General features: G+C 41.1%; 1 protein-coding gene across 2 annotated transcripts in view; it reads left to right on the plus strand.

Moving 5' to 3' along the window:
* The window catches only part of FNDC3B (fibronectin type III domain containing 3B), a 357,932-nt gene that overhangs the window by 309,153 nt on the left and 34,982 nt on the right, over positions 1-13,797 (plus strand). For both annotated transcript variants that reach the window (XM_082654911.1, XM_082654912.1), the window contains exon 22: positions 2,311-2,591. In XM_082654911.1, coding sequence (XP_082511037.1) covers positions 2,311-2,591 — 281 coding nt within the window. The remainder of the gene's footprint in view (positions 1-2,310; positions 2,592-13,797) is intronic.

Below are 13,797 nucleotides of genomic sequence, written 5' to 3' on the forward strand. Positions count from 1 at the left end.
TCATGAAATAGGACTTGATGTAAAAAATATTACAGAAGGGTTTCAAAAGTGATTTGATAGCAAATGAATGCTCTTAGCTTGCTTCTTTGAAATTAACTGATACACAGACATTATAGTGAAACTTTGATTTAAGAGATCAGACTACTTTTCTTTTGTATTATAATTTGTCCTCATCAGCTCTCCCATGAAGTAAACGAGATTTTAGAGTACTTCACCTTCATTTTTTTGTAAGGTGGTTGCCAATGTTTTTTTTTTTTTTTTTTTTGGCTGCGTTGGGTCTTTGTTGCTGCGCGTGGGGCTAGAGGGGGCGACTCTTCATTGCGGTGCGGTGGCTTCTCTTGTTGCGGAGCTCGGGCTCTAGGCGCGCGGGCTTCAGTAGCTGTGGCACGTGGGCTCAGTAGTTGTGGCTTATGGACTTAGTTGCTCCGCAGCATGTGAGATCTTCCTGGACCAGGGATCAAACCCATGTCCCCTGCATTGGCAGGCGGGTTCTTAACCACTGCGTCACCAGGGAAATCCCCAAATGTTCTTATAAGGAAAAAAATATTGTTAATAACATTTATTGAGCACACACTCTGTGTCAGGTACTGTTCTAGTTGCCAGGGCTACAGCAGTGAACCCGAAAGCCTTGCCCTTGTGGAACTTACATTCTAATCAGGGAGTAATTAAATGAAATAAATACTGTACTGGTGACAAATGCTATGATGAAAATAAAAGCAGAGAAGGGAAATAAGAAATGAGTGGGGTCACGGGTGTTGGGGTAGGGGTGACTGTAAGTTTTAATATGGTGTTCAAAGAGGTCTCCCTGAAAAGGCAACACTCGAGAGAAGCCTGAGAATACGATTGAATGGGCTGTGTAGATGTCTGGGGAAAAGCTCTGTGGACAGAAGGGGCAGCAAGTTGCAAAGGCCCTGAGATGAGAGCAAATTTAGTGTCCCTGTGGAACAGCAAGGAGGCCAGTGTGGCTGGAGCAGAGCGAGTGAGAGGGAGGGTAGTGGACGATGAAGGCAGAGCGGTCCTGGGTTCTTTGGGAAGGTGGTGGCGGTGAGCAGATTAGATAGGGTCTTCTAGGCAGTTGTGAGGCCTTCAGAGGTTATTCTGTATCCAGTGAGAGGCCATTGAAAGGGACAGTGAATACAGACTGTGGGGCAAGGGCTGACACAGGTACCAGTTAGGAGGTCATTACAGCAACCAGATATGAAAGAGTGTAGTTGGACTAGGCTGGGAAAGGATGTGCTGATGCTTTGGGCAGGGGTATGAGAGGAAGAAAGATGTCCAACAGTGACTCAGAGATAATGACTTGAACAACCTGAAGGATGGGGAAAACCACAGGAGGTACAGTGGGGTTTTTGATGAGCAGGAATGGGGTGGAGTCTTAGAGCTGTACAGACACTTAAGTTTGAGATGCCTATTTGACATTTAAGTGGAACTATTCAGTAGGCAGTTGAATACACTAGCCTCGCATTCAGGGCAGAGGTCTGAGCTACACAAATAAATTTGGGAGTAGGATATAAATGGCATTATATTTCCCTGGGACAAGATGAGATGTCCAAGAGTTTAAGCAGAGATGACAGAGAGGTGTGCAAGGCCCACGGCCTGGTGCCCTCCAGTGCTGAAAGGTCCCGGTAACGAGTAGCAGCCAGGAGAGGTGACAGACGCAGCAGCAGCGGCAAAATAGAAACAAGAAGATGGTCCCAGAGACCGAGTGAGTGAGGATTTGAAAGCGGTTGAGTGATCAGGTGTCAGTGGTGACGCTCAGGTAAAGTCAGATGAGGGCTGAGCATTGACTTCAGGTACGAATTTAGCATTCACATGGAAAACAGTAGGTATCTTTTCTAAAATTCCTATAGCTCTTCCAGAGCAGCACTTGAGTTAAAAGTCAGATTACTGAATTTGGGTCCCAGCTTGGCATCTAAATCTGGGGCCTGAGTACTTAATTTGACTTTGAGTTCCCTCCTCTGTGAAAGGCAGATAAGAATACCTGCCATATATTATCTACCTCAGATGGTTATTGTGAAGATTGCATAAGACAATACATAAACTGAAGTGGGCTATGCAAATATAAAGTGTTATTTTTAAACTATTTTTCATAAGAAACAGTGATGGCAATGTTCTCTCTTATTAGCAGAGAAGATGTGATTGGTATTTTTTAGAAAGTGGTATTAACATAAACATTGTGGAGGATTTATTTCTACCTCCATTTCTAGCAGTAATCGTATGTTACTTTAGACTTATTTAACGCCTAATGTGGAGGCATTAGAATGTGCTCATGGGGTAATGTGGACTTTGTCTCGCTATTCTGTTTTTTAGGCCGTTAATCAAGCTGGAGCAGGACCATACAGTGAGCTTGTCCTTTGCCAGACGCCAGCATCTGCCCCTGACCCTGTCTCCACTCTGTGTGTCCTGGAGGAGGAGACCCTCAACGCCTATCCTGATCCGCCTTCTGTGTGCCTTGTACTGAGCTGGGAAGAACCGTGCAATAATGGATCTGACATCCTTGCTTATAATATTGATCTTGGAGACACTAGCATCACTGTGGGCAACACCACCACCCACGTTATGAAAGACCTCCTTCCGGAAACCACCTACCGGTGAGTGCAGGAAAGTTGAAATAAAGCTGCGTGGACACGTCAGCACTTGGGGCTACAGAGCCTTCAGGTCCTAAAGGCCAAATGGGTGAATTCTAGTCACTCTTAATATATTTGAGTACCAAATGCTAATATAGCTTAAAAACTCGTACTACTTTTTACTTTATGAGTCGGTTATAAATTGATACAAATCCTAACCCTTGAGGGGGAATTTCACCTACCATTTCAAATCAGTTCCTCCTTGTTGTTTTTTTGATAAACTACTTTTCTTCGTGTTTTTACTGTGACTCATCACTATGGACACCCTCTGTCCCCAGCAGGTACTTGGTCCACCTCTGAAGCAGGGCTCTGCCATTCTTCTGATCCCCCAAAGCAGACACACTGTCACAGAGCATTTGTGATGGAGCTTTTGCTCAGGATTTCACGAGGGGCCAGTGAAAAGACGTTACATCACACTCCACCCAGCGAAGCTCAGTTACCACTTGCATTCTTTCTTTTCCCCAGAGTTCCTGTCAGGGAGCCAGCACCTTACCTTCCTCTTCTCACACACCTTTTTCTCAACATAGCCTCTTACGATTTCAAGTCATTTAACTCTGTCCCCAGGGTGCCATAGCTGGGGGGACCAAAACAGAAGTTTAGGATTAGCGTTAGAGGAGTGCAGGAACCATCTGGTTAGTCCAGTGCCCTTTGTGAGATTAAACGGCTTCTCGAGGTGAAGGAGAGCACAGATTCAGATACAGGTCCTTAGCGGTGTCTTTGGGCAAGTTACTTAACCTCTCGGTGTCCCAGCTGCTTCCACAGGGTGAGGAGAACAAGATTACTTACCTCAAAAGCCTGTTGTAAGGAGTGAGCAAACAAATATGAAATGCCCGTATAGAGCCCAGCTGTACACAGCACGCGCACAGTAACAGGGATTGTGATTTCCATCATCACCAAGACCTTCACCCTGGAAAACTAGTTCTTCTTGGGGTAGGGCAGGCAGGTAAACTTGCTGCTAGAAAAGGGTTTATCATTTCACTTATTTTTTTTCTGCAGTGCTTTCTAATGTTATAATCTAATAGACTACATTTTTTTATCCCCAGAAACTGAAGAAAGAAACCAGCTTAACAGCTGTAAGATACAGAAGTCCCATCCTGCCTAAGCGTGCTATCTCTGCTTTCCCTCTCTTACCAAGCCTTTTGTGAATGATGCATATAAGTGTATTCATTTTGCTTTTCAAAACAGTGACAGTCTTTTGTTTAGTCTTTCCTTCTTTTAAGAAATCTCTGGGGCACAGTACTTATGCACTGTGGGTCTATGAAATAGTGATAAACACTATCCTTGCCCTCAGAGCACTCGGAGTTGGGGGACACTTAACAGCAACCTAAGATAGCAGATGCTTGTGACCTCACAGGCTGAAAATAACACTGTACAGAGTCCTGTTGGCGTTTCAGAGAGGAAGACCCAGGGTTCAGAATGATAGGGATGGTTTGAAGTGGGAATCAAGTTAGAAACTGAATAAAGACGGTATGACTTACAATGGATGAAGAGGCAGGCCAAGGGCATTTTTTCATTTTTAGCATTGTAGCCAATCTCAGAAAACCAGCCACCACCTTCGTTTGCTAACCAAATACCGACTGACCATTGTGTCCAGAGCACTCTAATCAGGTGCTGACGAAATCCAGAGGTGAGTTAAACCCAGAACTTGACCTCAGGGACATTCCCCAGTGGTGATGCTCAAAGGAGACCTGACCATGAGGTGTCTCTCTGGGGGGGAAATGACCAAGTGAATGTCATCCCCTAGCTGTTTCTAAGAGACTGCATGTCCAGAACATTGCCTGACTTGGATTCCTCAGGCCAGAAAACCTATGAAGAAGCCACTGGCTCAGGGCTCACTGAAAGGTCTTTTGTCCAGTGTGATCCACCCCATGTCTACGCAGACTGGACTCAGACCCGCAGGTCAGTCCTCTGAACATTCGGGTCAGAAATCATAAAAGGGCTTTTAGGGCAAGGTGTCAGCCTGAGAATTTTGCTTCTTCCTGCCATTATGCATACCTTAAAGGTGGCTTAAATGATTATAAAACTTTACGGCTTTTAGAAGGTTGATATTGGAGGAACGCTGATGTTTATTAGTCAACATATAGTTGAATGACTTCAAGAAAGAAATCTAGAGGTCAAAAGCTCAAATGAAGGAACTGACCTAGGGGATCTTTGCTTATTGATGAAATGCCAGTTACAGTGGAAATTATCAAGAATATCTTCCACATAAGTGGTTGATGAAAGACATGTTAAAAAGTACCTCAGAGATTAATTCTGTTTTGGAGAAGATGAAATGATTTAGTAATGTACAGTTTAGATTTGGATAGTGAAACCTCAAGAATCTATTTAAAAAGTATTTAATGGATGTAGCATAAATAATTCATTTCAGTATTAATATGCAAGGCTAGCTATATTGAGCTGAACATGGAAAGTCACATTGGGAGGATGTCACCTCTTAACCTTACATGGTAGCTTGTAAGACATCATTTTAGACAGATTGCATGAAAAATGTACAGCTTTAGAAAAGACAGATCTTTGGCCCTAAGTCATATTGTGTTATTGGCAAAGAAAAAAAAGATTTAGCCAGAGTATTTGCTGGCCAATCAATCAATAAATTGGATGTTTCACATTTAAGGTCATCTTTGTCCAACTCAAGGAATTTTATTCCTATAGCACCTAATTGGATTCTCTATAGTAGAACTCCAGTCAACCCATAGTCTTGTTCTTTTATGTTTCAAAAACACAATTGCAGTAACTGTGGTGAAATACAAAATGAGTATTTCAGGGAACTAAGGGTATAATTTTAGTCCAATCAACTTTTACCTCACCTTTTTTTGTCCCATAAATTGGTTAAAATATAAGTGAACAGATCATGATGTTCTAGACAAAAATGTGGAAAGAAACATTTTAAGCGGCAATGGGGCTTGTTTCTTTTGGGTTTTTGTTGTCGTTTTTAACGTTTAGCAGTTACACGTTGTTCTCACACAGAGCATATCCTTTCTCTGTCTTGCTGGGACAGAAATGTGCACCTCTCCAGCCAACCTACTGACACAGAAATGGATCCATCCCTTCTCCACCGGTGCTTGCCAAACTGTCCACTGGCTTGCTGACACCCTGTATAGAATTTGGTTGGAATTACAATGATATTTTTAAAGACATTACTTTTAAGCTTAGAACTGAGTTTGTGTTTTGGTTTGCAGAGAAAAAAATGTTGTTGAAAACAGAGAAGTAGGTTTCGTTTGCATGCTTCCTGCCACAGGGAGCCATAGACTTTGTGAGCTGAGACAAGATTGCCTGGTGTCACCCCCTCCCAGCACCCTGGCGTGAGCATCTCCGGTGATGGAGCAGTGTTTTCAGCTTCTACTCGCCAGGCAGTGCATTCCAGTCGTGGATAACTCTATTTCTATAGAGGTTCCCTTGTATTTTGTCAAAACCCCTCTATAGCTAAAATCTACTCAGTTGGTCCTGGGCTCTCCCCCAGAGCATCAGCATCACCTAGAAACTTATTAAAATGCAATGTATCAGGCCCTACTGGAGGCCTACAAATCAGAAACCCTTGGGGTGGGGCCCAGCACTCTGTGCTTTAATTAGCCCTGCGGGAAATTCTGATGCATGTTAAAAGTTTGAGAACTCTGCCCTAGAGCGATGATTCTGGAATGCTGATGTATTTAGGAATCACCTGGAGAGGTTTTGCAGAATACAGAGGTCTGAGCCCCACTCCTAGGGCCTAGACATCATTATCTTATTATTTCAGCTGTCTCCTACTTAACCATCTTCACTTCATTCAGATCTGTCTTCACTGGCATGGGTTTTCTATAACCCCTTCAATCCTCTTCATCGGGTGATTTCTGTTTCTTGATGGCCTCTTTAATGAGTAGCGCCCTGACCTCCAGGAACGGTCTGGCTGGCTCAGAGCAGAGCAAGACTGTCACCTTCCCTGTTCTCCATATTGAGCAGTCAGTAAGGTCACCTAAGATTACTTTTTTTGGCAGCCTCATTATATGTCTGACTCATATTGAGCTGTCAGATAACTAAAACTTAAGGTAGATTTGTCTGCTGTGCTGTTTTTGCTCGGTAAAATGCGGATGAAAATAACATTTGTTGAGTCCTTAGTATATGTCAAGAACTACATAAACTTGTCAAGAAGTGAATCATAACTCATTTCATTCTAACAAGATGAAGTGGGCTTTATAAGGGGACAAGTTCTAAGTAGTTTAAAAGTAGTGGACTGGAGTCAGACAGCCTTGACATCAATCCTGAGTCTCTCACTTGGTGACTCTGTGACCTCTGGCAAGCTATTTAGGCTCCCTGTGCCTCAGTTTTTTGATCTGTAAAAAAGGGATAATTACTTTACATAATAGGGTTGTCATGTTTTAGACTTCAGGCACCTTGTGTGGGACCTGACACCTGGTAAGTAAGCACTCAATAAATTATCTGTTGCTAATGCCTGGTAGGGTAGGGAAGAAAGGAGCTGGCAGGTGGGTTATGACCAGATTACAGGTAGAAATGTGTGTGGGAATCTGGCATTATCTTTTAAGCCACAGGAGACATTTAAGGTTTCTTTCCTGCCAAGACAGGGCACGAAGAAAAGCAGGTCTAAGTGCCTGGAGACGGAATGTGGCACTGGTCTCTGAGGAGCTGTCAGAAGTAGCTTGGTTAAAGGGAGGCATGACTCTGAGCTAGCTAAGGTTACCCTTCCAGGGAGCCTTCTCCGAGTAACTTTACTCTGAACACATCTTTTCCCCTAAAGAGGTTTTCTGTATTTAAGCTACTATTTATTATTTCCTCAGAAGTTATCTGAAGATGATACTACTTCTTCATATTTTTCTCTTCTTAATTGGATGATTAGGTAGATTGGTGGGCTAAAAAGCCCATCTTTTGCTTCTTAGGCCTGTCTTACCCCAGCTCTTCATGGAGGAAGCGGGGGGCTGTCTTCACTGTCCCCTCACTCAAGGCATCCCGAGTACTGGGACAGCTAATTGTGATTGAGAAGTCACCTTCCCCAGTTTTCAAAGTCATTCTTCTTTTAGCATACATAGTGTCATTTGAGAGAGAGAGAGAGAGTGTGTGTGTAAAGTGCATTATGTTAGGCTATGATCTTCTGAAGCAGTAATGTATTTGGCATCTAAAATTAGAAGATATTTTAATAGTGGATTTTCAGTCAAAATTTATAAAGAATATACTTCTTAATTTATTTTATCAGTATTTTCAGTGTATTGATGGATACTGCAGACTTCTAGATACTTAAAGAGATTTTTCACATTAGTCCTGCCAAGGTAGAGCGTCTCAGAATTAAGTCACTTCCCTGAATTGGAAAGCAAAATTCCATTTCCCTTATACTTACTTTGCAGAGCTTAAGATTTCAGAAAATGATACACCTTGCATGTTAAAAAAAAAAATGCAGATCCTATCTAAATGTCAAGATTAACATGTTACTTTAGGTAAAGAGAAAATGTCTCAAGTTTGGGTTTGGGATAGACTAATTTAATAAAACTTGAAAATCGTTTTTTTCTGAGGCGAATTTTTAGAATTGTTCCTCAGGTTAGTGTTGTTGTTGTTTTTTTTAATCAGTCCTGGGTGAGCTCTCACTGGGATTAGGAAATTATTTTCACACACTGCATTTTTCATCCCAAGACAAAAGAAATATTAACTACCTTAGTCCTTGTTCAGTTTTCTCAGCCTCCTAGACTAAGAGTTCTTAATATTTTTAGAAGACATGGCCTCATTTGATCAGTTCCTCAGTTCTATTTCAGTTTTGAGTGCTACTTTATCATTAAAACTGATTAACATTAGCTCAGTACATCAGCTACATGGAAAAATGTTTTCCATGCATTTTTACTGAAACACATTTTGTTATTTGAATAAATTGAAGCAAGTATTTTAAAACCTAGGCAGTTCATTCCAAGGCCAGAAGTTGTTTTACTAATGTGAAGATAAATTTGACTGTTCTAAATGTCTGTTTCATTGGCAAAAGGCAGTTGATGAACTGAAAGTGTGGTTTGAATTAAAATGATCTTTTGGTTGGATTAGAAGCTGCGTTTGGCTCAAATTATGCTTGGAGGGAATGGTGTGTCAGAATGCACGAAGACTTTGAGCCTAGAAAGACCAGGTTCACACCCAGATCTGACCTATATCTGCTGTGAAGATTAGTGCAAATGACTGAACCTAGGCGGCCTCAGTTCCTGCACTTGTGAAATAGAGTAATTCCTTCCTCATGGGGTTGGGGTAGAAATTAGAGACAGTATCAAATCTAGACTTCAGCACCTAGTAGCCACTGTATCAATTAGATGGAGTTATTTAACCTGAGTTGAACTGCAGTTTGCTCAGCTCTGAAAGCAAGAGAAGGGACTTCCCTGGCGGTCCAGTGGTTAGGGCTCCACGCTTCCACTGCAGGGGGTGTGGGATCAATCCCTGGTAGGGGAACTAAGATCCTGAGAGGCTCGTGGTGTGGCCTAGATAGATTAGATAGATAGATAGATAGAGAACACACTCATCTCGCTGCATCCACGGGTACAGAGCGCCGACTGAACTGTGCCATTTTATATATGCCACTTGAGCACCCATGGATTTTAGTATCCACAGGAGTCCTGGGAACAATCCTCTGCAGGTACTGAGGGACGACTGTACTAGTTCCTACTCCATAGCATAGTCCCTTGAACAGAGCAAGTCCTCAGTGCTGTTTGCTGCAGTGGTTATTAACATTTTCATCTGTTTCTAAGGTGTTATCTCACCTTCTGAGAAGGCAGTCCTTTTAGCTGTTGCTGTGTCCTTGGCCGTAATTTAGAGGAAGGAGAAACATAGATCGTAGCAGCAAATTCCTCAAGTAATAAAGTGAAGTGGTGGTAGTAATACAACTAAAACGAAGATGTCCGTTTGTGTGCCCAGTACAGTGCCGCTCCTATAGATCCCCAACACGTTTTCTTCACTGCTCTAGGAAGGAATACGGTCTTAAAAGAAGTCATAAAAATAGTAACTCCATAAAGTAGCACTTCAAAGTTCACCAAAGTGCTTTTAGCCACCTTGAATCCTTTTCTGATTGTACGGCAAAGTATAAAATATTAAAAATAGAAAGTACTGGGCTTCCCTGGTGGCGCAGTGGTTGAGAATCTGCCTGCCAATGCAGGGGACACGGGTTCGAGCCCTGGTCTGGGAAGATCCCACATGCCACGGAGCAACTAAGCCCGTGAGCCACATCTACTGAGCCTACGCTCTAGAGCCCATGAGCCACAACTACTGAGACCACATGCCACAACTACTGAAGCCCACACACCTAGAGCCCATGCTCTGCAACAAAAGAAGCCACTGCAATGAGAAGCCCGCTCACCACAGCTAGATAAAGCCTGTGCGCAGCAACGAAGACCCAACGCAGCCAAGAATAAATAAATTAAATAAATAAATTTATTTTTAAAAAAGTACTTCCCATATTCCTTATCTTAATTAAGTAATCCTATTTGTAAATGCAGCGAAGATTTCATAGAGGAGGAAACTGTTACTTAAAGGTGTTAGATCCTTTCCCCAAGGCCACCAAAGTGATGAGCAGAGTAGGCAGGAAGGCTTCACTGCTAAAGAGAGTTAAAATGCTACCATAGTATTCTTGTTCTTGGTGTGTGTGTGTGTGTGTGTGTGTGTGTGTGTGTGTGTGTGTGTGTGTGTGTGTGTGTGTGTGTGTGTGTGTGTGTGTGTGTGTGTGTGTGTGTATGTGTATGTATGTATGGCTAACATTCGATATGCCTACCAAATACTTCCCAGTTAAAAGGTCAGAGAACCCTAGAGCTACAGATATTAGGAACCTAGTACCTATCAAAATACTGGGAAGGCCTTGTGAAGAAAATGAATTTACAAAAGTAAATATTAAATCTACATTTCTTTCTGCTGCTTGATACTTGTGTATTATAAGCTATTTTTTAATTCTTATAAATGATTCGGATCTCATAATTTTTTTGTCTTGAGCAGAACAACAACCTAAAGCAACCCATTACCTTCCTTCCTTTTACTTAATGTAGCTAAAGGGCTGTTGAGGCTGCATGGAGCAAAACAGTAGGATCACCTTGAGTACAGGTGAGCTTGACTCTGGAGGAATATGGGCAAGCAGATGGAAGGAAGCATCTTGGCCTCTGGGCTCTAGGAATACCTCTGCCCAGAATAAAGGGAAGGAATGGCAGTCTGGACAGTGGAAAGACATTGATATAAACTTTGTAGGTGAGGAAATTTGTACACCATTGAAAAAAGACTGAGACTTAAAGTCTGGCTTAATCCCCTTTTCCTGAGTAGGGAAAAAAGGTAGTAATTTCTACCACAATGATGACCACCTTTTTAAAAAGATTTTTCCTCTCCAGTTGCAGAAAAATTTCTTACTTTTCAAATCATAGGGAAACAACTCTTATCTTAATACCATGCAGCTATTTTACAAGACTCATGCTGGGAAGCAAAGAAGAGTTTATTGTAGTCTTTCAGTGCTATGTTGAGAGAGTGACATTGCATTATCTACAAGAGACCTGATGTAGCCCTAGTTTAATAGAATCTGGGAAAAGTAAGGCTCTTTGTAATGGAACTTTTGCTGTACTTTATCAGCGATAAGTGTTTGCTACATTCCAAACTGTGAGGCAGATATTCATCCAGTTTTGGGTGATTATCAATAGAGCTGGTATAAACGTGTATGTGCGGGCTTTTGTGTGAACGTAAACTTTAATTCCTCTAGAGTAAAGTCCAAGAAGTGTGATTGCTGGGTCATATGATAAATGTATGTTAAAGTTTATAAGAAACTTTGTAAGCAAATTGTTTTCCAATGTAACTATACCATTTTGCATTCTCACCAGCAAAACAGGAGAGTTTCAGTTGTTCCTTATACTTGCCAGAATGGTATTAATAAGCATTTTTTATTTTGGCCATTTTAATAGGGATATAGTATTACCCCACTGTAGTTTTAATTTGCATTTTCCTAGTGGCTAATGATGTTAAACATCTTTTTTGTGTGCATATTTGCCATGTGTATATCCTCTTTGGTGGAATGTTCCAGTCTTTTGCCCATTTTTTTTATTAGTTGGGTTGTTTTGTGTTGTTTTGCTGCTGAGATTTGAAAGGTCTTAGATGCATTCTGGATACATTCTTTTCACACCATATCTAAAAATTCTTTAATTCTAGGTAACAAATATTTCCTCCTGTTTTCATCTTAAGAGTTTTATATTTTACATTCTACACTTAGATCTGTGATCCATGAGTTAACTTTTGAATAAGATCTGAGGTTTAGATTGAGATTTATTTATCTTTCCTTTTGATATCCAGTTGTTCCAATACCACTTGTTAAGAAGACTATTCTTTCTTCGTTGAATTCATTCTGCACATTTTTGAAAATCAGTTGGCCATATATGTGTTGGTTCTGTTGGTCTATGTGTCTGTCTGATACCACACTATCTTGAATACTTTATAGGAAGCTTTATAGTAAGATCTAAATCAGATAGTGTGATTCTTCCAACTTTATTCTTATGTTTCAGATTTGTGTTAGCGATTTTAGTTCCTTTGTCTTGCCACGTAACTTTTAGAATCAACTTATCTATATCTACTAAGAAGAATCCTGCTGGAATTTTATTAGAATTGCGTTGTATCTATAGATCCCGTTTTGGAAGAATTGACATTTTTTCTGTGTAGAATCTTCCAATTCATGATCACAGTATATCTCTGTCTAGTTAGGTGGTCTTCAATAGTCTCAGCAGTGTCTTGCAGTATATTTCTTTATTTCCTATCTCTGTGCCTTTTTTCCCACACCCACCGGCTGGGACTGGTACCTGACATTAAATAGGAGTGGTGAGAGTAGACATCCTTGCTTTGTTCTGATCTTTCATTTAGTCTTTCACCGTTAAGTGTAATGTTAGCTGCAGGTATTTCTATAGATGCCCCTTTTGGGTTGAGAAATTTCCCTTCTATCCCTAGTTTGCTGGGAATTTTTATTATGAACATATGTTGAATTTCATTAGATGCTTTTTCTGTATCAATGAGTATGATCATGTGGTTTTTCTTCTTTAGGCTGTTAATATGATGGAACTGGCTAAGGGTTGGAGAATGAGACAGTGTAGAAAAGAAATAAAAAAAGAGGAATGGGGGAATTTTCTCCCATTCAGAGACTCTTTGCTTTCTTTTGAGCCAGGCAGCTCTCTGCCCATGCAAATGTCTGTTCCTGGATTTCAGGCTGCGCCGTTGAGTCTAATCCAGTGAGTAAAGGAGGGGAAAAATGGTAAATTCGCTGCTGGTTTGGTGATAGTTCAAATTCTTCCGCAAATCCTTCAGCTGCTATTTCCTTTCTGGACTTCTTAAATAGCTGCTCTGTTTATTTTGTCCAGGTTTAATAGCTGCATTCAGTGGGAGAGACGGTGGAGTGTGCTTACTCCATCTCACCTGGAATTAATCTATTGGTTTTTTTTCTTCTTAACAATTTACAGATGTGTCATTAGATTGACTTGCTGAACTATGTAATTTTAAATTTGAAGAATTAAGGTTAATTTGAGGTCATATGATGGATTAAGGTATTGTAATACCTAAATGATATTTTCTATTTAGATATAAGCAATAATTGCTGTAAGTGAGAAGTACATAAAACTAAATTATAAGAATATTTTAAACTGATCTGTTTCCTGAGAATTTCTCTTTGACTGTATTTTTTATTATCATGTGTTTTGAAACACTGTTTCAAACTCAAATCAAGTTTAAATGTTGAAACTTTTAGAACTAGTGACACCACACTGCTCATTCAGCCCAATAAGATGCCTATGTACCTAGCAAGGGATCTGGGTGAAAGTTTCTACTAGAGGCCTAGTAATGAGGCATGAAGAGATGGAGGAGAGGCAGACCTGGGGAAGATCTTAAGTGGATGAAGCTGTGGAATGCTGAAGTTATTGAGAGGACTGTCCATACTGTACAGAAGAAGAGAGGAAGAGCAGAGGGTGGGGTGGGAGCTAGTGTGAGACCTTTGGTCCGAGAAGCAGAGCAGAAAGGCCTCTGCAGGGGTCTGCAGGCCACTCAGTGCCAGGAGGAAACAAGCTTCAATAACATGCAGTCACTGCGGGAAGGAGTGTTGAGGATGAAGGTGGAGCAGTGCCATCAATGTGTTGTGTGATGACCTTGGAGAACTTTTTCAATCAACTAGAAGGAAGTAGAGGAACAAGAAAAATAGGAATGATAATAGGAAATTTTTTCTATA

Source organism: Grampus griseus (genome assembly GCF_964374135.1).
Source record: "Grampus griseus genome assembly, chromosome: 5".
Lineage (NCBI taxonomy): Eukaryota > Metazoa > Chordata > Mammalia > Artiodactyla > Delphinidae > Grampus > Grampus griseus.